Genomic DNA, 26,896 nt, shown 5'->3' on the forward strand with positions numbered 1-26,896 from the left:
ATTTCAATCTCTCCACTGACTCACACAAGTGGTTGACTACGTGTGCAAACACATACACAGTGGAACAGTTGTTGACTACTCTCCCACACATACACTATTCACAAACAATACACAGTAGTGACTGCATCGCCAGCCTTCCTTGCATTTTATTAAAGGTCCAATGCAGACGTTTTCATCTCAATATCAAATCATTTCTGGGTAACAATTAATTACCTTATTGTGATTGTTTTCAATGAAAATGGTCAAAGAAACAAAAATAGCTTCTTAGCGAAGATACATTTCTAAAGCAAGAATGTTGCTAGGACTGTCTGGGGTAGGGAAAAAACTGAAAGCTAGCTGTTATTGGTTTTGAACTCCCTTTCTTATTTGCCTAGTTAAGGAAAGGTTAAATAACAACTAATTAACCTCCTGGGGATGTCACCAGGCAGGCCAAAACTCCATTCCATAAAAACAGGCTGAAATTTGAGGTTGATCGTTTCAAACAGCTCTTACACTAAAAGGGCATTATCATCATTTTCACAATTTCACAGTATTGTTCCAAACTCAGTGTGTAAATATATATAAAACACAGGCAATCACTTTTTTTGTTTGTTTTACTTCGTTGGGCATTTAATCACAAACATTAATGCAAAATTTCCATGAAAATCTCAGTAGTTGCTAAATTATTATTTTATGATTTTTCTCTATTTAGTCAGATTGTATCTAAAATGAAACATTTTAAGGGGAAATGGGAATGAGGGGGGGTTATGGGGAGGACCGCGAGTGCAGTAGGCGGAGCTCAGCTATTCAACAGCGGGACGAAGGAAGAGGATGTGTTGAAAGACAGGAGGAGGATGAGGATTCGAAAGCGGGGGGCAACACAAACAAGAGAGCTGTGACTGATTGTGTGTGTAGTAGAGGAGAGTATATTTTACAGAGCAGGACCGCGCTGTATGTTGCTGGGAACTGGAAACATTTCTTGCCTGGATGGACTGTTAGCATCTTTTGATGCTGTCCCCGGATCATGAGAGAAGCGCTGACAATGAGATTCGCCTGGAAAGATAAAATGGTAAAAAGTTACTCCGTTTTCCGTGCTGCAGACTTTTGTTGATTTTGCGGTTTGAGAGTCAGCTTTTAGGCTTAGGAAAGTAGCGGATAAAGGAAAGGAGGAGGGGACAGCGAGGGGGATACATTTGAACATTTAGTTATATTTGTTTTCTCACCCTCGACGCCATCGTGGTGTACTTTGAATAGTCTTCATTAATATCTTGCGCGTAAACGTTTTGCGTAAAGACGCGCTCTGGAAATCTTACTCTGGCCTAATATGCTAGTTCGTTTTTCGCTGAAGACAAAAACACTTGTCTCCTAGCCGAGAGTGAAATGAGCCCTGAGACGATCTCTCTACCGGTCCTAGTTGCGTCTGGAGCAATCTGAGCACAAAGCCAACACCAGATAAGTCCAAAGACTTGACACCGTTGTTGTTACCTTGAGCGTATTCTTTTCAAATATAGGTAATAAAACCAGTGTGTGTTATGTGATGTTGTCAGTAGGGGGTTTAATACATACTGCTCCTATATTTGCCCGAGTTTAATAGTCTCTTCTGTAGTCTGCATTACACCTCCACTGGATTGCAACATCCTTCCAAACTGGAGCCTGTCCAGCAAGTCTGAAATTTGAGTTTATATCTTGGGGCCATTTAATATACCTTGTAGTATCTAAACTCATTCTTATTCACAACTGTATTTTTCTCAGATTTGCAATTGTATTATAGGCCTTTTAGATGGGTCCTTTTTAGAGGCTAAAATGTACACTGTACGTAACTGCATAACTTGTTTGATCTCTCTTTTTACAACTCCGCCCAGGGCCTTTGGTACACCATGTGCCCCAACTTGGTCTACAAAGCAGGTAGACCTTTAAACCCCTGTCTGAAAAACATTTCTGCCTGGCACAAAAAAAGCAGTCTCTGTGCACATACTGTGGACTCAGCAGGCTGGGCCAGTGAGCAGAAGGACCTGCTGATATTGTTTTGGAGTGGACTAGACTACATAACTCACTGAGTGAAGTATTTAACTCACAGTGGCAGCACTGTACAGGAAATGAATGGGAAATGCATACATGCTGGGCCATTTTATCTCCTGCACTCAATTACTCCTCTGTGGCCTTCTTGCTCTCTCTCTCTATTTCTCTTTCCACCAGAGCCCATTGCCATCATACACTGTTTATCAGTGTCTGGCTGATTGTTTGGGGTGGGTTTCCTGCCTGGCCCTGTGTGCTTTGTTTTTGATAGAACCGAAACAGCCACTCACAACCGCCCCGGGCTAAGTGCCATTGGCCTTCAGAGCTGGCCATTGAGCCTGTTAACAGCAAGCCGTGACCTTTTAACTCTAGCTGCCACCACTCTGTTTGGGGAGAGAGTGGACTTTGTCCTGCTGTTGTGATGCTGGTGGAAAGTGAGAGTGTGGACTTGGCTGGAGTGCGCTGTCATCTAAACAGCTCCTCTTTATGGGTTTAAAATGAGCCCTGGTCGCCGTCACACTGGATGTGGCTCTGTTGCCTGCCTTCGTCCCTGACTGGGCATATTTTTGAATTTGAGAGGGTAAACTGCTGTTCTGTGTCTGTGTGCTCTGCATAACTGATGTGTCGCCAAGACGGATTCAGAGACAGAGAGTAGAGACTGCACCGTGAGGAGTACGGGTTGAGAGCTTTAACTTCCTCGGTGTCCAAATCACTAAGTACTTAAAATGGTTCACTGACGTGCACAGTCGTGAGAAAGGCGCTGCAGCTCCTCTTCTCCCTCAGGAAGTTAAAGGTTTTACAGCCGCACCATTGAGAGCAACTTGACTGGCTGCATCACTGCTTGGTATGGCAACAGCACCGCCATCGATCGCATGGTGGTGCGGACAGCCCAGTACATCACTGGGGCTGAGCTCACTGCCATCCAGGACCTCTATATCAGGCGGTGTGAAAGGAAGGCCATGAAAATCATTATAGACTCTAGCCAGCCAAGCCATAGACTGTTCTCTCTGCTTCCGCACGGCAAGCAATACCAGTGTATCAAGTCTGACACCAACAGGCTCCTGAACAGCTTCTATCCCCAAGCCATGAGACTGCTAAATAGCTTAAGGAATGGCTGCACAGACTGAGTTGACCCTTTTATTTTTGTACTGTCTCTATGCACACTCACAGGACTCTACACGCACACTGACACTCCAACACACACATAACATGCACACATTTGTACTGACTACGCAAACACACTCACATACAATCACCATTTACATTGCTGCCACTCAGTTTATCATATATCCTGATGCCTAGTCACCTTCCCCTATACATACACTATACATACACCCTATTGAACACCTTTGGGATGAATTGGAACGCCGACTGCGAGCCAGGCCTAATCACCCAACATCAATACCCGACCTTACTATTGCTCTTGTGGCTGAATGGAAGCAAGTCCCTGCAGCAATGTTCCAACATCTAGTGGAAAGCCTTCCCAGAAGAGGGGAGGCTGTTGTAGCAGCAAAGGGGGGACCAACTCCATATTAATGCCCATGATTTTGGAATGAGATGTTCGACTGGCAGGTGTCCATGGCACAGTCCATCACCACTAAGAGGTGCTACTGAAATTGTATATGGTTATATTACTTAAATGATGGTGCAACACTAATCAAAATGATCTTATTTTAGAACAAATGTGCTTTCTCCCGAGTCGGATAGCGGTCGCTGTCTGTGTTTCTGAAACATCACTGCACTGTTGAATTGGCGTTTTTTCCTAGACCATGTTGCTATGTGCATTATAGCAAAGTTAAACAGCATATTGGGGTTGAGAACAATGCGGTGGAGGCAGCAGCAGAATGAGAAGATGAGAACAGCCCTTGTCTTATTGTCTATGAAAAGTGAGGAGAGGAAACCCCAACTTAATTAGGTCTTTAATCAATAGTCTAACTGTTAAATGTGCCTGGCTTTATAAACTATCAATATATCTACAGAAATAAGACAGATCTTGCTTCTGCTGCCTGTTTGAGTGTTTGTTTAATAACCTACTGATTCCGTGAGCACCAAGCCTCACACAACCACATGTCGGATAAAAATGTCACAAATTTGGCTGTTATTAATCTTTGCTTTGATGTAATAAAGGCTTTACACTTTTTTGATGTTGTTAGAACAGCCTGTCTGGTATTATTTATCATTTATTTTGTGTTTACACGCTTCCAAATTGTCAAATTATATTTATAATAATAACTCTAATTTTTCTTGATCTCTTATTATTATTATGATCATTATAATAAGTAATTTCATTATCATTAGTAGGCTTAGTCTAGCAGCCTTGTATAACCACCATCAAGCTGTAGGTCAAAGAGCGCATCCTGTTTAGTCTTAATACAGTAACTTACTTAGGTCTATATTTCAATATTTATATAGACTACTGTATCAATCATTCTTTCATGTCATCACGCACCATATGAGTCATTCGTGATTTGAAATGCAATCAAGCATTTTTGTTTTAAAATAAAATTAAGCGACCCTTGAATAATTAGCGTAAACAATAAATAAACCGTTCCATTTCGGAAATTGCATTCACGAATGAATGCTGCTGTTTTTAATGTTTTCAAACGCAATAACAAGGAAACAAATTCCACAAATTAACTTTTAACAAGGCACACCTGTTAATTGAAATGCATTCCAGGTGTCTACCTCATGATGCTGGTTGAGAGAATGCCAAGAGTGTGCAAAGCTGTCATCAAGGCAAAGGGTGGCTACTTTGAAGAATCTCAAATATATTTTGATTTGTTTAACACTTTTTTTGGTTACTACATGATTCCATGTGTGTTGTTTCATAGTTTTGATGTCTTCACTATTATTCTACAATGTAGAAAATATTAAAAAATAAAGAAAAACCCTTGAATGAGTAGATGTGTCCAAACTTTTGACTGGTACTTATACTTATATAGCTTTATTTTTTTTCTTCATTTTGGATTATGTGTGTATTGTTTTGCTAGGTATTACTGCTCTGTTGTAGCTAGAAACAGAAGCATTATGCAGCACCTGCAATAGCATTTGTGTACGTGGCCAATAAACTTTGATTCGTGGTCCTGTGTTCTAATCTAGAGGATGGTTTGTCTTTGTGTTAACAGCTCATTATGGCTCTCCCACAGAGCTCGGTGCAGGACCGGGGGGAGGAGGTGGAGGAGGGGGCCATATACAATGTGACACTGAAGAGGTGCCAGATCCAGCAGGCTGCCAACAAGGGAGCAAGATGGCTGGGGGTGAGTGGACCACTCTGCTCTTTCACTACAACACACTGATTGAAAGCAAGCGAACTTGTGAGAGACCTTGTCAGGCTCAAACAATAACCCTGCTGAATGCATTATGTCCATAGATAGATTTAATCTTGGACAGACATTGGACAGATTGTATTAATTTGCAGAGTTGTATACAGTTGAAGTCGGAAGTTTACATACACCTTAGCCAAATACATTTAAACTCAGTTTTTCACAATTCCTGACATTTAATCCTAGTAAAAATTCCCTGTCTTAGGTCAGTTAGGATCACCACTTTATTTTGAGAATGTGAAATGTCAGAATAATAGTAAAGATAATTATTTATTTCAGCTTTTATTTCTTTCATCACATTCCCAGTGGGTCAGAAGTTTACATACACTCAATTAGTATTTGGTAGCATTGCCTTTAAATTGTTTAACTTGGGTCAAACGTTTCAGGTAGCCTTCCACAAGCTTCCCACAATACGTTGGGTGAATTTTGGCCCATTTCTCCTGACAGAGCTGGTGTAATTGAGTCAGGTTTGAGGGCCTCCTTGCTCGAACATGCTTTTTCAGTTCTGCCCACAAATGTTCTATAGGATTGAGGTCAGGGCTTTGTGATGGCCACTCCAATTCCTTGACTTTGTTGTCCTTAAGCCGTTTTTCCACAACTTTGTAAGTATGCTTGAGGTCATTGTTCATCTGGAAGACCCATTTGCGACCAAGCTTTAACTTCTTGACTGATGTCTTGAGATGTTGCTTCAATATATCCACATAATTTTCTTTCCTCATGATGCCATGTATTTTGTGAAGTGCACCAGTCCCTCCTGCAGCAAAGCACCCCCACAACATGATGCTGCCACCCCCGTGCTTCACGGTTGGGTTGGTGTTCTTCGGCTTGCAAGCCTCCCCCTTTATCCTCCAAACATAACAATGGTCATTATGGCTAAACAGTTCTATTTTTGTTTCATCAGACCAGAGGATATTTCTCCAAAAAGTACGATCTTTGTCCCCATTTGCAGTTGCAAACTGTAGTCTGGCTTTTTTATGGTGGTGTTGGAGCAGTGGCTTCTTCCTTGCTGAGCAGCCATTCAGGTTATGTTGATATAGGACTCGTTTTACTGTGGATATAGATGCTTTTGTGCCTGTTTCCTCAAGCATCTTCACAAGGTCCTTTGCTGTTGTTCTGGGATTGATTTGCACTTTTCGTACCGAAGTACGTTCATCTCTAGGAAACAGAACGCGTCTCTTTCCTGAGCGGTATGACGGCTGCGTGGTTACATGGTGTTTATACTTGCGTACTATTGTTTGTACAGATGAACGTGGTACCTTCAAGCGTTTTGGAAATTGCTCCCAAGGATGAACCAGACTTGTGGAGGTCTACAATATTTTTCTGGGGTCTTGGCTGATTTATTTTGATTTTCCCATGATGTCAAGCAAAGAGGCACTGAGTTTGATGGTAGGCCTTGAAATACATCCACAGGTACACCTCCAATTGACTCAAATGATGTCAATTAGCCTATCAGAAGCTTCTAAAGCCATGACAACATTTTCTGGAATTTTCCAAGCTGTTTAAAGGCACAGTCAACTTAATGTATGTAAACTTCTGACCCACTGGAATTGTGATACAGTGAAATAATCTGTCTGTAAACAATTGTTGGAAAAATGACTTGTGTCATGCACAAAGTAGATGTCCTACCCGACTTGCCAAAACTATAGTTTGTTAACAAGAAATTTGTGGAGTGGTTGAAAAACAAGTTTTAATGACTCCAACCTAAGTTTATGTAAACTTCCGACTTCAACTGTAAGTCTATAGGCTAATTCATTGTGCAAAGTTTATGGAAATAGTTTTTTGGATAGAGCTTGTCAGCTTCATTGTAAGATATACAGTAATACCAATTTGCAATCACAGGGTGTCTCATCCTGCGCAGGCCATATAAAAGACAACAGTTTCATGAGTAGCCTACTCAACTGTTTAGCTAAATGGGATTTCCTGATTTGCCGGTTCCAACTGCCATCATAATTCTTCTTTCCCTGCATGTTGCATCCTGTAAAAGCAAGGCATATAGAGGAGTACAACTATGCTACATTAACACATGACAGTACATATTCTGAGTACTGGAGCATTATCCAGGCCGTGAGTGGGAGTAAGTGGGTGTTCTATATATGTGACCTACCAGCTCGATTCAGTTTTAAGTAGCAACATTTTTTATTTAGTTTTTTTACATTGGATAAAAGTATAGACTCAGAGCTAGAAAAGTGTATATCATACACTACAGTTGAGGAACAATGGGAAATTAATTCTGCTTTGAAAGTTGATAAACTTGTAACCCCACTTCTGAGAAAATGGCTATTGAATGTTTTGGTACAACTTCTGGAGAGCTCTTTTTTTGTCTACACCCATTCACCATCGTTCACACCCTCTTAAGCCTTAGCCCCACCCATGTCTGTGGACAGTTGTCGCAGTGACATCATGAACATTCTATTGTCGTCCAACATCAAACTTGTTATAAACACAAAAATGACAGACTGCATGACATCTGCAGCCTGGGGTCCAAAATAACATAACTGGAGTATTTTAACACCAATAACCCATCTGTTTAGAAATTAATTTAGTGTATGTCAATCTAGAAAACCAGGCAACTAAAAGCAACTTTCTAAACAATGTTTTGGTTTGTTCCTAGCTTGTTAGCTAGCTAGCTAAAGTTAAGTTAGCTGGCTAGCCAGCTCAATAATGACCATATCATAGCTGACAATGCCTTAACTTTAGCAAATGTGTATTAATTATTACAGGAATATAAACTCACATCAAGATCATTATTTACAAGTTAATGGTGAACTAATTAAAGAAAATAGCTTACGGTTGTGAGTGTGACAAAATCAAAGCAGGGCATTCTGCCAGAGAATTTTAGAACTTGGACAGTGTCTCGTTGGCCTAACATTATATCCTAATTTGACTTCAGTGCAGGTCATGTTGTTCTTCACAATACTGTCTCTGGTAAACACACACCATATCAAATAAAATCAAAGTTTGTCACATGCACAGGATACATATGGTGTAAATGGTACAGTGAAATGGTTACTTGCATAGTGGAGTCTTTAGTTTAGACATGAAGCTAGCTAGCTATTATACTCTGCTTCCACCGGGCATTCCACTGATTTCAAAACACGTTCCGTGACAACAACATTGTTGATTGCTGTTCCAGAAGACTTTACAATGTCTGGTTCAATGAAAATGTTTTTACCTAAATCTGGATTTCTTCATCGTCTGATTCATTTTCAGAGTCAGCATGGCACGATCGTCCTCCAGAAAGTGGAGAGCATAAGCAACACTTTTGCAGTTCTTTGTGATATCTTTCAAAAAAGACGCGATAGAAACGATTACCTGCATTGCAGTGCTAGCTGTGCCACTAGAGATCCTGATTCGAGTCCAGGCTCTGTCGCAGCCTGCCGCGACATTGGTGTGGCTGGCTTCTGGGTTAAGCGGGCATTGTGTCAAGAAGCAGTGCGGCTTGGTTGGGGTGTGTTTTGGAGGACGCACGGCTCTCGGCCTTCGCCTGAAGTAGTGACAAGACATACACCTAGTTTTCTGAAATGAGTCACATATGAGTAAGCCAGTGAAAGCAAGATGTTGTCTTTCTGTGGTTGTTGATGATTGTAATCCCCTCATTTATTTAGTGGGAAAGCAAGATAACGTAAACGGTGAGCCACACTGGTGCTTTGTTTGTTGTGGCATTGCCCATAGAGTACCATCAGAAGAAATGTTATACAAATGCAAATAGTGTGAATGTGCATGTATATTTTTGCTACTCGACAGTCAGTACATTTCCAGTGGCTAGATGTTTGCCAGAGAGCAGTGCTGACTGAGAGTAAAGAGCTAGTGAGTTTGACTAAATGCTGTCCTCTTTGCTTCCCTCTGAGCCAGTGGACGGGGTGGAGGAGGGGCACAGATTGGAGAGTTTCCTGTTGTAGCATGCAAGCAGCACCAAGTTCTCCCTTCCTTTTCTCTCTCTCACTCTCTTCACTCCCCTCATTCTTCCCAACAGACACCATACTCGGACACATCTTCTTCGGAATTCAATATAGAGTGCCCTTTGTCTCAACACCTCTCCATCTGTCCCTCCATCTCCCTCTCCCCCATTCTCATCGTTCTAATATCCCTGGTTCTTTCCATCTTGTCGCATCGCAGGCGGAGGGGGACCGGCTGCCTCCCGGCCACACTGTGAGCCAGTTGGAAACCTATAAGATCCGGAGTATTCGGGCGGGAACGCTGGAACGTCTGGTGGAGACCCTGCTGACTGCGTTTGGGGACAATGACCTCACCTACACCAACATCTTCCTGTCCACATACCGCACCTTCGCCAGCACGCACACTGTGCTGCAGCTGCTGCTAGACAAGTACGTCTGGTTCTGGGCTGGGGGCCCATGGTGGCTAGAGTGTACAGCAGGAGCTGACAACAGCTGATCCTGGTGGGACCTAGTGTGTGCAGGCTTTTGTCCCAGTCATAGTGCTATAACACCTGGTTCAATAATCAACATGATTTTGATTAAGTCACGTGTAAGTGTTGAGCTGGGACAAAGCGTGTACAGACTGTGGCTCTCCAGAACCATGGTTGAAGAACATTACTGCTCTACATTGAGAGGCTGAGGAGACTTACTGGTCTCACTGCTTTTAGACTGATGGTAGACAGTGGTGCTGAATTTTAGTTTTTTTTGTCTTTCTCTCAGGTATGGAATTCCAGAGGATAGAGAAGGACAGATTGAGCGATGTAGACCCTTTGAAACCAAAGGAGCCATTCGAATGTAAGATTTCTCAATGTCTCCTGCTTGCTTTTTACTTAGTCTGTCTGTCTTTCCATATTGATTCAAGCGCAGTTGTTACTTTGTAGCTCCCCAGTCTGCCATGCTCTCTGTCAGCAGCAGCAGCTTGCTCCCAGCAACCCTCCTTGACACTCTGCCCCCTCCATCATCCCCCTCAGTGCCCTGGCCTCCATCCTGCGAGTCTGGCTGGACCAGTGTCCAGAGGACTTCCAGGAGCCTCCATCCTACCCCTGCCTCCACAGGGTGATGGCCTACCTACAGAGGGCCCTGCCTGGATCGGAGCCCATGCGTAAAGCCCAGAGTCTACTGGAGCAGCTGAAGGCTGAGGCCAGTCTGGATGTAGACTCAGAGGGTGGGTGAACAGTAAGATATCTAGTTAATTAGTACTCTATCCTCCAGAGGTGTGGACTCGAGTCACATGACTTGGACTTGAGTCAGACTCGAGTCACAAATATGATGACTTGCAACTCGACTTTGACTTTAACACCAATGACTCGTGACTTAACTTGGACTTGAACCTTTTGATTCGACCTGACTTGATACCCTCCCCCCCCAAGCCCAAATATTAAAAATTATGCTATTAAAAAAGTGTGCAGCGCATCAACTCTTAATTTAACGGATTACAGTTTGAATCTGAACAGCAGCCAATCAAATTGTGCCAGCTGAGAAAAAGTTGCGTGTGGCAGTGCAGAGGAACGTTGGCGAGTGAATTCAGATGGAGCCCTTGGAAAGATGATACCCAAAGTTATTATTTTTGGATATAAAGACTACGCTGTATCAACAAAAAATGGATTGCAACTTGCAAAACATGCAAGAAGAAAATGGCAGACGGACGCGCAACAACTTCCAACTTTGTTCGACATTTGAAGCTGCACAAAGAACGGTAAGTCATGACTAATGTGGCCGACAGCTATATCATTCATAACTTTGCCAGTTTGCATGTTGGCTAACGTAACGTTAAATCAATGAGCATCCACACAGTCAGTCAGTGCGGGAACGTGATCATTGCACCCAAGATTGAGCTACAACTGGCTAGGCAGTTGGTAGCCTAAATCCTGCCTGATGTTACTGCTGGTCCTAAAGCCATTGACATATGTTAGCCTACTGTAACCACACACACAGTTTGTGTGTGTGTGTTAAGGTTGGGTGATTGTGAACAAGCCTACACCTGCATTGCTTGCTGTTTGGGGTTTTAGGCTGGGTTTCTATACAGCACTTTGAGATATCAGCTGATGTACGAAGGGCTATATAAATACGTTTGATTTGATTTGATATATCGCCCGAATGCGCCCCCATAGCGATCCTCGATAGTCGATCACTATTGGGGGGAGGGGGGTCTTTCTTATGGCTACTCTTGTATTTCAATGGAAATATAAAGTTTATTTGGAAAGTAATAAATAATATATTTTTTAAAAGCATTCATGATTTGCATAAATGTAATATACTAACTATTACTCTTGTTAAAAATATGAAATGGTATTACATTTGGTGAAGAGCACATTATGACTTGTTTAGGACTCGAAACTCAAAGTTTAGGACTTGAGACTTGACTTGATACTTGTTCGTCTTGACTTGAGACTTGACTTGGACCTGCCTGTCTTGACTTGGGACTTGACTTGGGACTTGAGTGCTAAGACTTGACTTACTTGTGACTTGTAAACCAATGAATTGGTCCCACCTCTGCTATCCTCTCTCAATTCTTTAGTCTTTTTATATTTGTGTATCTCTCCCTTTCCTTCCTTTCTCTCTCTAAATACATTTATCTCTGTTTGGCCTTCCATCATTAATCTGATCATTACTCCTACTCCTCATAGGTTTTTCTGGTGGTTTCCACGGCAACAGCTCCTTCTGCTTGGCTGAGGATGAGGGAGTAGAGATTGAGGTCCAGGAAGGCTTCCTGTCATTTGATGCAGACTTGGTGGCCGATCAGCTGACCTATATGGATGCGGTAAGAGAAAGGCTGAGGGAGAGAGTCTGTGTGGGAGTATGGGTTGCCAGGTTGGATTTTTTTTTTTTTTTTACAGTGCAGGATAAATATAAGTTATGTGTTTTAATACTAATCGTCTCATTGTTTGTCTGTTTCCAGTTGTTGTTCAAGAAGGTGATTCCTCACCACTGCCTGGGCTCCATCTGGTCCCAGAGGGATAAGAAACAGAACAAGCACAGTGCTCCCACCATCCGTGCCACCATCACCCAGTTCAACGCTGTGGCAGCATGTGTGGTCAGAACCATACTGCACCGACAACAGATCCGCCCACACCTCAGGGCACGGGTCATCAAGCGCTGGATAGACATCGCTCAGGAGTGTCGCATGCTTAAGAACTTCTCGTCGCTGCGTGCCATTGTGTCTGCTCTGCAGTCCAACCCACTCTACAGACTGAAGAGGGCCTGGTCCTGGGTGCCCAAGTGAGTCTTTCTTTCACAACCTGGGTGCATAATGATTAGTCATTATGTTGCGGTGACCGTATTACTGGCAGTCATGAGTCATGACCGTATTAAAATTCCATGTGACCGTTGAGTGACTAATTTACAGCAAAGAATAGTTACAGGGGATTAATGAACCAATTCAAAGCTGGGGATGATTAGGTGGCCTTGATGGTCAGATTGGGAATTTAGCTAGGACACTGGGGTTAACACCCCTACTTTTACAATAAGTGTCATGGAATCTTTAGTGACCACCGAGTCAGGCCACCCATTTAACATCCCACCAGGAAACCCACACCCTACACAGGGTAATGTCCCCATTCACTGCCCTGGGATATTATATAGACATTTTTAGACCAGAGGAAAAAGTGACTGACCAGAACCAACCCTGCTTAGCTTCAGAGGCAGTGGGATTCAGGGTGGTGTGCTGCTGGCATAAAGGCATAGGCGATGCTGTTGGTTCATTGCCTAGTAATTGTGCATATTTTATACATTCATAATGAATAGGCTGACACATTACCTTTAGCTACAGAATATCTCACCATCGGGAGTTTCCATCTACTCTCTCCTTCCTTCCTTTCTCCAGTGCGAAGAGATAGGGACTGTCAACAGTTTAATGAAATGTGTTTCGTTGTGAAAACATTTTACTGTTGATGTTTCGAAACAGATTTCACTAGGTTTCCCAAATGAAGCACTGGGTAAATGCAGGAACAGGGTTGGAGAGTTTGGGCAGAATATCACCTGTCGCGCAGCAAGAGGCTGCATGCTCCTCAAACAGTGGTTGATGCCTGGAGTGAAATTACCGGAGTAGCCTGGAAAAACAAACCAGCGGGAAAACGGCCTCCATTCATTATTTCAGTGCATATGGATGACATGTCTTTTTGTCCCTGTTCCTGTCCCTGTTCCTGCCCATTTGATGATGGGCCATTCTAAATCAAAACTCATTTAGCATATTAGTAAAGACAAGATTAAAGTTAGAATAGAGAAAATATGATCACTTGATAAGAGTGATTGCTGTTTATTATCTATGCATAGTCACTTTACAAATGACCTTGACTAACCTGTACCCCCCCACATTGAATCGGTACCGGTACCCCCTGTATATAGCCCCGTTTTTGTTATGTCATTTTCTTGTTCCTTTTTTTAATAGATTTTTTTACTTTGTTTAGTAAATATTTTCTTAACTCTATTTCTTGAACTGCATTGTTAAGGGCTTGTGAGTAAACATTTCACAGTAAGGTGTTGTTGTATTCTGTTGTATTTGGCGCATGTGACAAATCAAGTTTGATTTGAAAACCGCATGTCCAGCCTGAGACAAACAGAGCTCAAGCTTTTTTTGCTTCTTTCTCAAATCATCAATAGCCTATAGTCACCTCATGCAGCCCATGTAAGTTTAGATTTTTAAGACATTCTAAGGTTTGTATCATTAGCAACTAAAGTTGCCAAATATCTCTAGATGTAGCATATATGACCTGTTTCAAATGATCACGTTTATGCTCAACATAGCCACTTCATATGCGCACTCACGCCGGAGTGGGAAAAATATCCTTTCTATTTTTATTCAGCTACGTTCAATTATTTTCTTCTTACTACAAAATCATATAATAGCCTATAAAATAATGTCACGGGACTTATAAGCATATCGTGTCAGCTAAATGAACAAGCCTATGGCATGGTGCATAGCCAGATTACATACAGTAGGCCAACTCATTCTGTTCCTCTGAAAAATCGAATTTATTTATATAGCCCTTCTTACATCAGCTGATATATCAAAGTGCTGTACAGAAACCTAGCCTAAAACCCCAAACAGCAAGCAATGCAGGTGTAGAAGCACGGTGGCTAGGAAAAACTCCCTAGAAAAAATCAACTATTCATATCATAATGTTTCTTTAGACTTGCGTAAAATAAATGGATTTATTGTGATGGTGTATATAACATTTATTTATTCTACTTTTTTAAACGTAGATGTTTCAAAGGTGTGCATTAGCGGCTTGTATGCATGTAGGCCTGGAGACCGGAGCTCTTTTGCATGACAATAACCAGCTGACCAAAATGTCATGACTGCCACAGCCCTAGTCACAACTCGTGATAGAATTCCTATGCATTCCCAATTTGTTCTAACCTTTCTCTATGTAATTCCCCCAGAGACAGCATGTCTACGTTTGAAGAGCTATCAGACATCTTCTCAGATCACAACAACTACCTGACCAGCCGAGAGCTGCTGATGAGGGTGAGACTCTGCTCTGTTAATACCATCATATGAGAGGGTTTGGTTTTTGGTGTAGTGAATGTCGAATCACTACTACAATCAATCTACTTTTTCCCATACAGGAGGGCACCTCTAAGTTTGCCAATCTGGAAGGCTGTGCTAAGGAGCACCAGAAACGCGCTCACAAACGACTCCAGCTGCAGAAGGAAATGGTGAGAGATGGAGCAAGCTACAAGCCACTGTCAGTTTGAGGCCCAGTTTGTTTCCGTTTCAGGAGGGGAGTCAAAGTGAGATAAGCTTGGCTGTGCCTGCTGATGTATCGGTATGATTTTGAACCATTGCTCTGTCTCTCCTCCCAGTGTGCCATGCAGGGGACGATACCTTACCTGGGCACCTTCCTGACAGACCTGACCATGTTAGATACTGCCCGGTCAGACCTAGTAGAGGTGAGCCTTACTATCATCCTACTCACTCATTCTGTTTGGATGTAGACTTCTCCTGTGTGTGTTGTAGGGATTGGCATGAGTACTCAAATGGACGTCAAAACCCGATCTTTAAGCAGAGATCTTTTTCTTTCTTCAAATACTGTAAAACTATTTGGTGGAATGTGCTTTGTGGCTTGTACCAGAAAAACAAATGTTATTTTGTCTTAAAGACAACGTTCATTTGCTTTGTGTCCATTTGTACATGTGCATTTGCGGGGCACAACAAAAAAGAAACCAAGGCAAGCAGCACACAGTTCTTCTCCCTAAATTCCCATTCACCTCAGTGTCTCACTCCCTCAATTGCATTCAGACCGCTCCCTATACACACACATGCTGAGTTTCCACACAATCTCCTGTTAGGCCAACAGAAATAAATGCCTGTAATAACAGTAGGACGGTGGGGGGGGGGGAAAGGCCTCTAACTGATGGGATACACAAGCTACATTCCTTGCCAAATGATGACAGTTTTATCACAAATTCAAAATGGATAACAATGAGCTGCTGTTTTGGAATAATTGTGTCACGTCTGTTTTCCGCAACTTTGAGAACTGCTAATGCCATTTTAGAATTGGTTAGCCTAGGCTATAACCCCCCTAAACATAGATAGGTTTCACACTGAAAATAGGCAAAAACATTAGTTTGATAAAGACAGAGCGTATTTTCATCAGAACCATTAAAACTAGCCCGACTCACCAAATGGATGTTGTGGCTGACTATTTTTATTCGACCTTTTAACTAGGCAAGTCAGTTAAGAACAAATTCTTATTTACAATGACGGCCTAGTAACAGTGGGTTAACTGCCTTGTTCAGGGGCAGAACGACCGATTTTATACCTTGTCAGCTCGGGGATTCGATCTAGAAACCTTTCGGTTACTGGCCCAACGCTCTAACCACTAGGCTACCTGCTTCCCCTATATAGAAGAAAATGAGACAGATTTTAGTTTGTAACCCTGACATTTTTTTTCTTTCAATGCCCCAAACTAAGCCCTGTTTCAAATGATCCCTCTTTGAGAATAACTGTTTCAGATCACCTCGCACTGGCAACTTTTTTCATTTGTAAAAATATTTTGTTCTATTTTATTCTGTTATTGTCTTGACTGTGATAAGAGCTGGCAATATCTTTTTATTCTGAATATACAGTGCATTCGGAAAGTATTCAGACCCCTTGACTTTTTCCACATTTTGTTACGTTACAGCCTTATTATTCTAAAATAGATTACATTTTTTTCCCTCATTAATCTACACACAGTACCCCATAATGACAAAGCGAAAACAGGTTTTTAGAAATGTTTACAAATTTATTAAAACTAAAAAATGGATACCGTATTCAGAACCTTTGCTATGAGACTCGAAATTGAGCTCCGGTGCATCCTATTTCCATTGATCATCCTTGAGATGTTTACAACTTCATTGTAGTCCATCTGTGGTAAATTCAATTGATTGGACATGATTTGGAAAGGCACACATCTGTCTATATAAGGTCCCACAGTTATCAGAGCAAAAACTAAGCCATGAGGTCGAAATAATTGTCTGTAGAGCTCCGAGACAGGATTGTGTCGATGCACAGATCTGGGGAAGGGTACCAAAACATGTCTGCAGCATTGAAGGTCCACAAGAACACATTAGCCTCCATCATTCTTAAATGGAAGAAGTTTGGAACCACCAAGACTCTTCCTAGAGCTGGCCATCTGGCCAAACTGACCAGTTGGGGGAGAAGGGTCTTGGTCAGGGAGAACCCGATGGTCACTCTGACAGAGATCCAAAGTTACTCTGTGGAGAAGGGAGAACCTTCCAGAAGGACAAACATCTCTGCAGCACTCCAATAATCAGGCCTTTAAGGAAGAGTGGCCAGACGGAGCCACTCCTCAGTAAAAGGCACATGGCAGCCACTTGGAGTTTGCCAAAAGGCACCTAAAGGACTCTCAGACCATGAGAAACAAGATTCTCTGGTCTGATGAAACCAAGATTGAACTCTTTGGCCTGAATACCAAGCGCCATGTCTGGAGGAAACCTGGCACCATCCCTACGGTGAAGCATGGTGGTAGCAGCATCATGCTGTGGGGATGTTTTTCAGCGGCATGGACTGGGAGACTAGTCAGGATCGAGGGAAAGATAAATGGAGCAAAGTACAGAGATCCTTGATGAAAACCTGCTCCAGAGCGCTGAGGACCTCAGACTGGGGCGAAGGTTCACCTTCCAACAGGACAACGACCCTAAGAGCACAGCCAACACAACGCAAGAGTAGCTTCGGGACAAGTCTCTGAATGTCCTTGAGGTTGCCCAGCCAGAGCCCGGAACCTGATCGAACATCTCTGGAGAGACCTGAAAATAGCTGTGCAGCGACGCTCCCCGTCCAACCTGAGAGAGCTTGAGAGGATCTGCAGAGAAGAATGGGAGAAACTCCCCAAATACAGGTGTGCCGAGCTTTTAGCGTCATACCCAAGAAGACTAGAGGCTGTAATCACTGCCAAAGGTGCTTCAACAAAGTCTGAATTCTTATGTAAATGTAAGATTTCAGTTATCTGAATTTTTTTCCAAACATTTCTAAATACCTGTTTTTGCTTTCACATTATGGGGTATATGTGTGTGTGTAGATTGATGAGGGAAAAACAGACAATAGATTTTAGAATTGATTAACAAAATGTGGAAAAAATGAAGGGGTCTGAATACTTTCTGAATGCACTGTATATGAGGCAATTTGGATTAGTTATCTCTAATGGTTAAATTAGGCATTGTTGTGCACTTCGCATATGCATAAATGCGCACATTTTTCCAGTGCGGATCTTGCCCTTGTGTTCTAAAAATAGATTAAAAAAAAAAAATAGAAACTCAGTACTCGAACGGTCAAAATATGTCAAATGCCCTTCCCTGGTGTGTTGGTACTGCTGTTTGCAACTAGAGCATGAGTTTCCATTAGCATTTTAGTATTTGTTTGGCAGTTTTTAGAGTAGTCCACCACCACTGTTTGTTTAGCCTGCACACTGTGGTACACTACATGGCTCGTCGAACATCTCATTCCAAAATCATGGGTATTAATATGGAGTTGTTCCCCCCTTTGCTTCTATAACAGCCTCTACTCTTCGGGGAATGCTTTCCACTAGATGTTGGAACATTGCTACTGGGACTTGCTTCCATTCAATCACGAGCATTAGTGAGGTCGGGCATTGATGTTGGGCGATTAGTCCTGGCTCGCAGTCAGCGTTCCAATTCAGCTCAAAGGTGTTAGATGGGGTTGAGGTCAGGGCTCTGTGCAGGCCAGTCAAGTTCTTCCACACCGATCTCGACAAACAATTTATTTATGGACCTCACTTTGTGCACGGGCATTGTCATGCTGAAACAGGAAAGGGCTTTCACCAAACTGTTGCCACCAACTTGGAAGCACAGAATCGTCTAGAATGTCATTGTATGCTGTAGCGTTAAGATTTTCCTTCACTGGAACTAAGGGGCCTAGCCCGAACCATGAAAAACAGCCTCAGACCAATATTCTTCCTCCACCAAAGTTTACAGTTGGCACTATGCATTGGGGCAAGTAGCGTTCTCCTGGCATCGGCCAAACCCAGATTCGTCCGTCGGACTGCCAGATGCTGAAGTGTGATTCCTCACTCCAGAGAACATGTTTCCGCTGCTCCAGAGTCCAATGGCGGCGAGCTTTACACGACTCCAGCAGACGCTTGGCATTGCACATGGTTATCTTCGGCTTATGATGCGGCTGCTTGGCCATGGAAACCCATTTCATGAAGCAACCGACGAACAGTTCTTGTGCTGACTTTGCTTCCAGAGGCAGTTTGGAACTCGTTATTGAGTGTTGCAACCGAGAACAGACGATTTTTACATGCTATGCGCTTCAGCACTCGGCAGTCATGTTCTGTGAGCTTGTGTGGCCTACCACATTGCGGCTGAGCCGTTGTTTCTCCTAGATGTTTCCACTTCACAATAACAGCACCTACAGTTGACCAGGGCAGCTCTAGCAGGGCAGAAATTTTACAAACTGACTTGTTGTAAAGGTGGCATCCTATGACCGTTGAAAGTCACTGAGCTCTTCAGTACGGGCCATTCTACTGTCAATGTTTGTCTATGGAGATTGCATGTTCTCGATTTTATACACTTGTCAGCAACGGGTGTGGCTGAAATAGCCGAATCCACAAATTTGAATGGGTGTCCACATACTTTTACATTTTTGTAGTGTATCTGCGTTCTGTCTGTCACACTGTTGCGTTTGTGATGTCTGCAGGGGGGGCTAATCAACTTTGAGAAGAGGCGAAGGGTGAGTCTCATTTTTAACCTGTTCTAAACCACTAATTAGGTAAAGGGGACAAGTCATTGTTAGTAGTCAGCTTTATTGATATGACTGACCTTGATCTCTCTCTGACTCTCTTATTCAGGAGTTTGAGGTGATAGCTCAGATCAAGCTGCTGCAGTCTGCGTGTAACAGCTACTGTCTTAGTGCTGATGATGCCTTCCTGCGCTGGTTCAAGAACCAGCCTCAACACAGCGAGGAGGAGAGGTACAAACAACAACATCATCATTCACGCTATATGTACACAGTGCCTTCAGAAAGTGTTAATAACCCTTGACTTTTTCCACACATTTTGTTGAATTTAAAATGGATTAAATTGCACATTTTTTTTGTCACTGGCCTACACACAATACCCCGTAATGTCAATGTAGAATTATGTTTTTAGAAATGTTTACAAATTAATTAAAAATGAAAACCTTCAGTGTCTTGAGTCAATAAGTATTCAACCCCTTTGTTATGGCAAGCCTAAATAAGTTCAGCAGTAAAGATTTGCTTAACAAGTCACATAATAAGTTGCATGGACTCACTCTGTGTTCAATAATAGTGTTTAACATGATTTTTGAATGACTACCTCATCTCTGTACCCCCAAAAATACAATTATCTGTAAGGTCCCTCAGTCAAACTATGAATTTCAAACACAGATACAACCGCAAAGACCAGGGAGGTTTTCCAATGCCTCGCAAAGAAGGGCACCTATTGGTAGATGGGTAAATCTTTTTCAAATAAGCAGACATTGAATATCCGTTTGAGCATGGTGACGTTATCAATTACTCTTTGGATGGTGTATCAATACACCCAGTCACTACAACGCTACAGGCATCCTTCCTAACTCAGTTGCCTGAGAGGAAGGAAATCACTCAGGGATTTCACAATGAGGCCAATTGTGACTTTAAAACATTTACAGAGTTTAATGGCTGTGATAGGATGGATCAACAACATTGTAGTTACTCCACAATACTAAAATAATTGACAGAGTGAAAAGGAAGCCTGTACATAATACAAATATTTCAAAACGTGCATCCTGTTTTCAACAAGGCACTAAAATAATACTGCAAAAAAAATCGGCGACGCAAATAACACTTTGTTTTCAGGACAAAAAGTTATGTTTGGGGCAAATCCAATAACAATAACCTGAAACAAAAGGCCAAATCTATCCTGGATGTTTCTGAGTGGCCTAGTTAGTTTTTTGACTTAAATCTACCTGAAAATCCTTGGCAATGGTTGTCTAGCAATGATCAACAACCAATTTGACAGAGCTTGAAGAATTTCGAACCTAATAATAGTCAAATATTGCACAATCCAGGTGTGGAAAGCTCTTAGAGACTTACCCAGAAAGACTCACAGCTGTAATCACAGCCAAAGGTGCTTCTACAAATAATTGACACAGGGGTGTGAATACTTACGTGAATTAGATATTTCTGCATTTCATTTTAAATAAATTTGCTAAAATAAAAAACAAACATGTTTTGGGGTATTTAAAATGTTTAATTCAGGCTGTAACACAGCAGTGTGGAATTAGTCAAGTGGTATGAATACATTCTGAAGGCAGTGTGTGTGTGTGCATGCACGTGCGTGTGTGTGTGTTTCACAATTCCTGACATTTAATCCTAGTAAAAATTCCCTGTCTTAGGCCAGTTAGGATCACCACTTTATTTTAAGAATGTGAAATGTTAGAATAATAGTAGAGAGAATTATTTATTTCAGCTTGTATTTCTTTCATCACATTCCCAGTGGGTCAGAAGTTTACATGCACTCAATTAGTATTTGGTAACGTTGCCTATACATTTTTTAATTTGGGTCAAACGTTTCGGGTAGCCTTCCACAAGCTTTCCACAATAAGTTGGGTGAATTTTTGCCCATTCCCCCTGACAGAGCTGGTGTAACTGAGTCAGGTTTGTAGGCCTCCTTGCTCGCACACGCTTTTTCAGTTCTACCCACAATTTTTCTATTGGATTGAGATCAGGGCTTTGTGATGGCCACTCCAACACCTTGACTTTGTTGTCCTTAAGCTATTTTGACACAACTTTGGAAGCATGCTTGGGGTCATTGTCCATTTGGAAGACCCATTTGCGACCAAGCTTTAACTTCCTGACTGATGTCTGACTGATGTTACTTCAGTATATCCACATAATTCTCCAGCCTCATGAAGCCATCTATTTTGTGAAGTGCACCAGTCCAGTCTCAACGTTAACAGTGAAGAGGTGACTCCGAGATGCTGGCCTTCTAGGCAGAGTCTCAAAGAAAAAGTCATATCTCAGACTGGCTGCTAAAAAGAAAAGATTAAGATGGGCAAAAGAACATAGACACTGGACAGAGGAACTTTGCCTAGAAGGCCACCATCCCAGAAGGCCAGTCGCCTCTTCACTGTTGACGTTGAGACTGGTGTTTTGCTCTCTCTCTAGGCTTTGCTCTCTTTCATTCTGATTGTTTGATTCATTATGCTGAGGCTAAATAGGCTGGTAGCAGTGATGTCATAATTATTCTCTGTTCATCTCCTGCAGCCATGCTATGTCTTGTGACATTGAAGGAGTGGGAGACAGCAGTCCAACCTTACCCAAACTTCGCAAGAGCATGGTTAAGAGACTCAGTCTGTAAGTACACACTGGAGGAATTAAAAAATGAAGGATACTGTACTTTACATTTAGATTTACAAGAAATCTACCCTGAAATATAGACATTGTATTGTTGTAGAATTCCTAGGACTATCAGATTTGGAACCTTAGCCTTTGACATAATATTTGTTATGTTTTAACAGGAAACAGTTATATCAGTGTGATGTTAGATCTATCTGACCCATTTGCTCTTTTTTTTTAACCTGACCATTTTCCCTCTGTCACCAGACTGTTCCAAGGAGCAGACTCAGCAGGCTGTTCCCCAGTGAGGGAAACACCTCGGTCGCCCCCTACTGGCAGCTCAGGGGAGAGCATGGACTCAGTCAGTGTGTCGTCCAGTGACTCCAGCCCTTCAGACAGCGAGGGCCTAGGCATGACACCTAAACACACTTCAGATGCACAGCAGAACAAGGTAAAGCACTAACACCCACTCCCCTATTGTTATATTACTTCAAGTATATTTTACGAGCTAAGTTGGTGAGGGATTTACACACTCCATATTTTTCATTTACTTTGTTCTGTATTGTCACATTTTGTTTTCATATCATGTGTAAATAATTCTAGGTATAAACTAGTTGTTGTAATTATGTCAGCATTGAGTCTGTATGTGTGCTAACTAATGTATCTGTTTGTGTCCAGGTGTCCGAGTCTTGCTATTGCATTTCTCTCCACTCCATGGACACTACCTTGTCCTCAGCCAGTGTTCCTGTGACCCCGGCCTCACCCTTCCTCCCTGGCCCACTCTGCATGCACCATCGCTTGGACTCCCTGACACCCATGTCCCCCTCCTCTCCCCTGCCCCCTGCCTACAACACCCAGGCTCAGGACGCCTGCATCATCAGAGTCAGCCTGGAGCAGGGCAATGGCAACCTCTACAAGAGCATCATGGTACGGCTCAGCAGGAGATTAGTACTTTGATTCAGATGGCCAAGACATTTTGAATAAATGTATGGAACCCTTTAAAGTGGTTTTTGATTGGTACATGGTGTTGTTCCCTCCCCAGTTGACGAGTCAGGATAAGACTCCAGCAGTGATCTCTAGAGCCGTGGCCAAACACAACCTGGAGAGTGAGCCTGGGGAGGGATACGAGCTGGTGCAGGTCATCTCTGACGAAAGAGGTACAAATATTCTCCCTGTCACTCAAATATCACACACTGTCTTTTATACTCTCATTTGTAATTACTGACTTGTGATATTGTGGGGAAAATCCTTCCTTTTCCAGAGCTGGTGATTCCTGACAACGCCAATGTGTTTTACGCCATGAACACCTCAGCCAACTTTGACTTCCTGCTGCGTGTGCGAGGCACTGCTGGGCGGTCGGTCCAACTGAGGAGTCGCTACGCCTCCACATTCCCCCGCGCCCAGCAGCGCTCCAGCCTGTCGCTGCGCCTCAGCAAGGTCACCCTGTGACCCCCAGGGGCACTATGCCTGGAGGGAACCATTTTATTTTTTGTCATTTAGCAGACACTCTTATCCAGAGTGACTTACAGTAGTGAGTGCATACATTTTCGGACATCCGACTGGATGGGCTGGGAGTGGTGGTGGGAGACTGAAAAGGACCAGACATGGGGGAACGAATTGAAGTCAATGAGTTTAGACTCTGAATTCTCTATTCCAACATCCCCTTTCCCTAATCAGACCCCCATCTCTTAGTGCTCCCTCTCCCAGCATCCCTTTCAGTAGCAGCCTGTGGCCTTCCCTTTCTGGCACTTCCCCCAAACCCCTATGGACTATTATGGCTGTGTAGTGGGACAGTGGTGCCATATAGATGTCTGTGGCAGAGCGAGACAGTCGTCGTCCCTCCTCTCCACATGAAGAGGTTTTGCACAGGTAGGAAGAGTGACTCCAGCCCCCATCAGTATTGAGCTTTTTTATCGACTCTTTTCTTTCCTGTGGAGCCTGTATGTTTCCTATTAGAGGGAGATGGGAGCCTGGACAGAGAGCGAGACTGAGATGTCCTGTTGCCTTTATTAACGGTGATGAATGATCGGCTCCTGTGTCAGTGTTAATCTGTGTGATTGATTGACAGGAGCTGTGTGATGCCTTCTTTGTTTCCATTATTTCATAGTGTGCACTGTGTGTACCTCGCGGGACTGCACCTCTCATTGTTAGCTGTGTGATGAATGCCAGTATAGAGGCATTCTGATAGGTTACTACTTGGTTTTAACAAGTTTTTGTCCTTTTGATATTGTTTAGCTGTCCTATCTCACCTTTAGGGTGTGGTGACAAATAGGATGGGTCTATGTGAGGCCCGGATTGCGCTGCCTGACGCAGTGATTAGCAGTCCTAATAGAGATGCACTTGTTAGTGGCTAGGTGATGTCAAGAGGTGGGAAGTAGGTGGAATGAGTGACATTGACATTTTAGTCATTTAGTAGATGCTCTTATCCAGAGAAATGTACAGTAAGTGCATTCATCTTAAAGATAGCTAGGTGGGACAACCACATATCACAGTCATAGTAAGTACATTTTTCCTGTATAAAGTAGCTATCAGAAAAGTCAGAGCAAGTGGGGGGGAGTGTTAGTTTATGAAAGGTAATATATTGTGGGGGAGGGGGATTATTTAAGATACTCTTTGAAGAGGTAGGGTTTTAGATGTTTTTGGAAGATGGGCAGGGACTCTGCTGTCCTAGCTTCAGGAGGAAGCTGGTTCAAACATTGTGGTGCCATTACAGAGAAGAGCTTGGACTGGAATGAGCAGGAGCTGCCCTCCCGTAGGGGTGGGAGGGCCAAGAGACCAGAGATGGTAGAACAGAGTACTTGGATTGGGGTGTAGGTTTTGAGCAGAGCCTGAAGGTAGGGAGGGGTAGTTCCTCTTGCTGCTCCGTAGGCAAGTATCATGGGCTTGTAGTGGATGCGAGCTTTGACTGGCAGCCAGTGGAGCGTGCGGACATGGGAAGATTGAACACCAGGCAGGCTGCAGGATTCTGGATAAGTTGCAGGGGTTTGATGGCACAAGCAGAGATCCCAGCCAACAGCGAGATGCAGGCAGGCCTTCTCTGGGAGGAAGAGCAGCTCTGTCTTGTCGAGCTTGAGGTGGTGGTCTGACATCCATGCTGAGATATCTGCCAGGCACGCAGAGATGCGTGTCGCCACATGGGTGTCACAAGGGGGAAGTAGAAAAATTGTTGAGTGTCATCCGCATAGCAATGATAGGAGAGACCATGTGAGGATATGACAGAGCTGAGTGACTTGGTGTAAAAAGAAAAGAGAGGGCCTAGAACTGAGCCCTGGGGGACACCAGTAGTGAGAGTATGTGGTGCAGACACAGATCCTCTCCACTCCACCTGGTAGGAGCGACCTGCCAGGTAGGATGCAATCCAGGAGTGTTCAGAGCCTGAGATGCGTAGCCTTGAGATGGTGGAGAGGACGATCTGATGGTTCACGGTGTCTAAGGCAGCGAATAGATCTAGGAAGATGAGAACTGAGAGAGTCAGCGTTGGCAGTGCGGCAAGCCTCCATGACACAGAGGAGAGCATTCTCGGTGGCGTGACCAGTCTTGAAGCCTGACTGGTTGGTTCAATAAGATCGTTCTGAGCAAGAGAGTTGGTCAGAGACGGCACGCTCAATTGTTTTAGAAATAAAAGAAAGAAGGGATACCGGTATATTTTTTTTTACATAGTGTTGGTTTCTAGAGGAGGGTAGCGACTCTGGCCATTTTGAAGTCAAAGGGGAATACAGCCAGTGGTCAGGGATGAGTTGATGATTGAAGTGAGGAATATAAATTGTCTGGAGAAAGGAGGTGGTGATGGGGACGAGTGGGTAGATTGTCGGGCTGCCGGACCTCACTAGTCTCAGGATTTCATCTGGAGAGAGAGGGGAGAAAAAGGTCAAGGCGTAGGGTAGTTCTGTGTGAGTGGGACCAGTGGACTGGTGGCTGAATGAATGAGGAGCGGATGTCGTCAATCTTCTTTTCAAAGTGGTTGACAAAGTCGTACGCAAAAATGGAGGGAGGGGGTGGGGTATTGAGGGAGAAGGTGGAAAAGGAGTTTCCTAGGGTTAGAGGCAGAAACGTAAAATTTTGAGTGATATAAAGTGGCCTTAGCAGCGGATACAGAGGAAGAGGAGGAAGTAAAATGATGATAGGTCATTTTAGTTTTCCTCCATTTTCGCTCAGCTGCCCGTAGCCCTGTTCTGTAACCTCGCAATAAGTCACTCAGCCACGGAGCAGGAGAGGAAGGCCGAGCCGGCCGCGAGAAAAGTGGATAGCGCAAGTCATAGGATGCGAAAAGTGAGGAGAATAGGGTCGAAGATTAGAAGGGAGAAATTTATAGGATAGAAGAGAAGAAAGTAGTGGGAGAGAGAGTGAAGATTGAGACGGCACATTAGCATCTGGTTAGGGGATGAGTGGGTAGAGTTGGAGGAGAGGGAGACAGAAAAGGAAACAGTAGTGATCAGACCTGGAGGGGGGGTTGCCGTGAGATTAGTAGGCGAACAGCCATCTGCCATCAGTCATCTGCTCCTCTCCTTTTCACCGCTGAACAAAGTTAAGTGTCGTTTTGTTTCTCTTCTATGTGTTTTTTTTAAGGGGAAAACTTGAAGAGGGTAATGGAAGACAATGTTTTTAAATATGTGAATTCAGATGTCAGAAAAAAGCCAGTGCCAGATTTGCTGTGATGCATTTGGAATCGTGACAGAGGGACACTCTCCCATTCTTAATGCTCAGTGTTTGCACATTACATTCATGAGTACTGGGGCTTATTCAGGACGGTGCAGCGTTAAGGTCTATCCACAGATCACTCTATCATTTACTGTGTGTGTACTCTTGGGTAGAGTCAGATTTTCTGGAGCAACGCGCACCTT

At 43.2% G+C, this 26,896-nt stretch overlaps 1 protein-coding gene across 2 annotated transcripts; it reads left to right on the forward strand.

The window, feature by feature from the left end:
* The first annotated feature begins 805 nt into the window (after nucleotides 1-805).
* Nucleotides 806-25,322, forward strand: LOC120052467 (ral guanine nucleotide dissociation stimulator-like 1). Of its 2 annotated transcripts, none has more exons than XM_038999394.1 (17): nucleotides 806-1,048; nucleotides 5,121-5,252; nucleotides 9,435-9,643; nucleotides 9,974-10,048; nucleotides 10,225-10,418; nucleotides 11,881-12,014; nucleotides 12,153-12,472; nucleotides 14,636-14,720; nucleotides 14,822-14,911; nucleotides 15,059-15,145; nucleotides 19,416-19,448; nucleotides 19,567-19,688; nucleotides 21,984-22,073; nucleotides 22,323-22,506; nucleotides 22,734-22,982; nucleotides 23,098-23,212; nucleotides 23,317-25,322. In XM_038999394.1, exons 1-17 carry the CDS (start codon nucleotides 1,004-1,006, stop codon nucleotides 23,502-23,504), a joined length of 2,352 nt encoding a protein of 783 aa, XP_038855322.1. In that variant the 5' UTR covers nucleotides 806-1,003; the 3' UTR covers nucleotides 23,505-25,322. The 2 variants fall into 2 exon arrangements, with proteins under 2 accessions (XP_038855322.1, XP_038855323.1); XM_038999395.1 differs by having other exon boundaries at nucleotides 5,142-5,252.
* Nucleotides 25,323-26,896: the final 1,574 nt, after the last annotated feature.

This window comes from Salvelinus namaycush, chromosome 8, assembly GCF_016432855.1.
Source record: "Salvelinus namaycush isolate Seneca chromosome 8, SaNama_1.0, whole genome shotgun sequence".
NCBI classification, from domain to species: domain Eukaryota; kingdom Metazoa; phylum Chordata; class Actinopteri; order Salmoniformes; family Salmonidae; genus Salvelinus; species Salvelinus namaycush.

Coding starts and splice junctions, on each gene's coding strand:
- LOC120052467 (XM_038999394.1), top strand. CDS start 1,004: ATGAGAGAAGCGCTGACAATGAGATTCGCCTGGAAAGATAAAATG. Junction 10,419..11,880: donor TCTGGATGTAGACTCAGAGG/GTGGGTGAACAG, acceptor TACTCCTCATAG/GTTTTTCTGGTGGTTTCCAC. Junction 15,146..19,415: donor CCCGGTCAGACCTAGTAGAG/GTGAGCCTTACT, acceptor TGATGTCTGCAG/GGGGGGCTAATCAACTTTGA.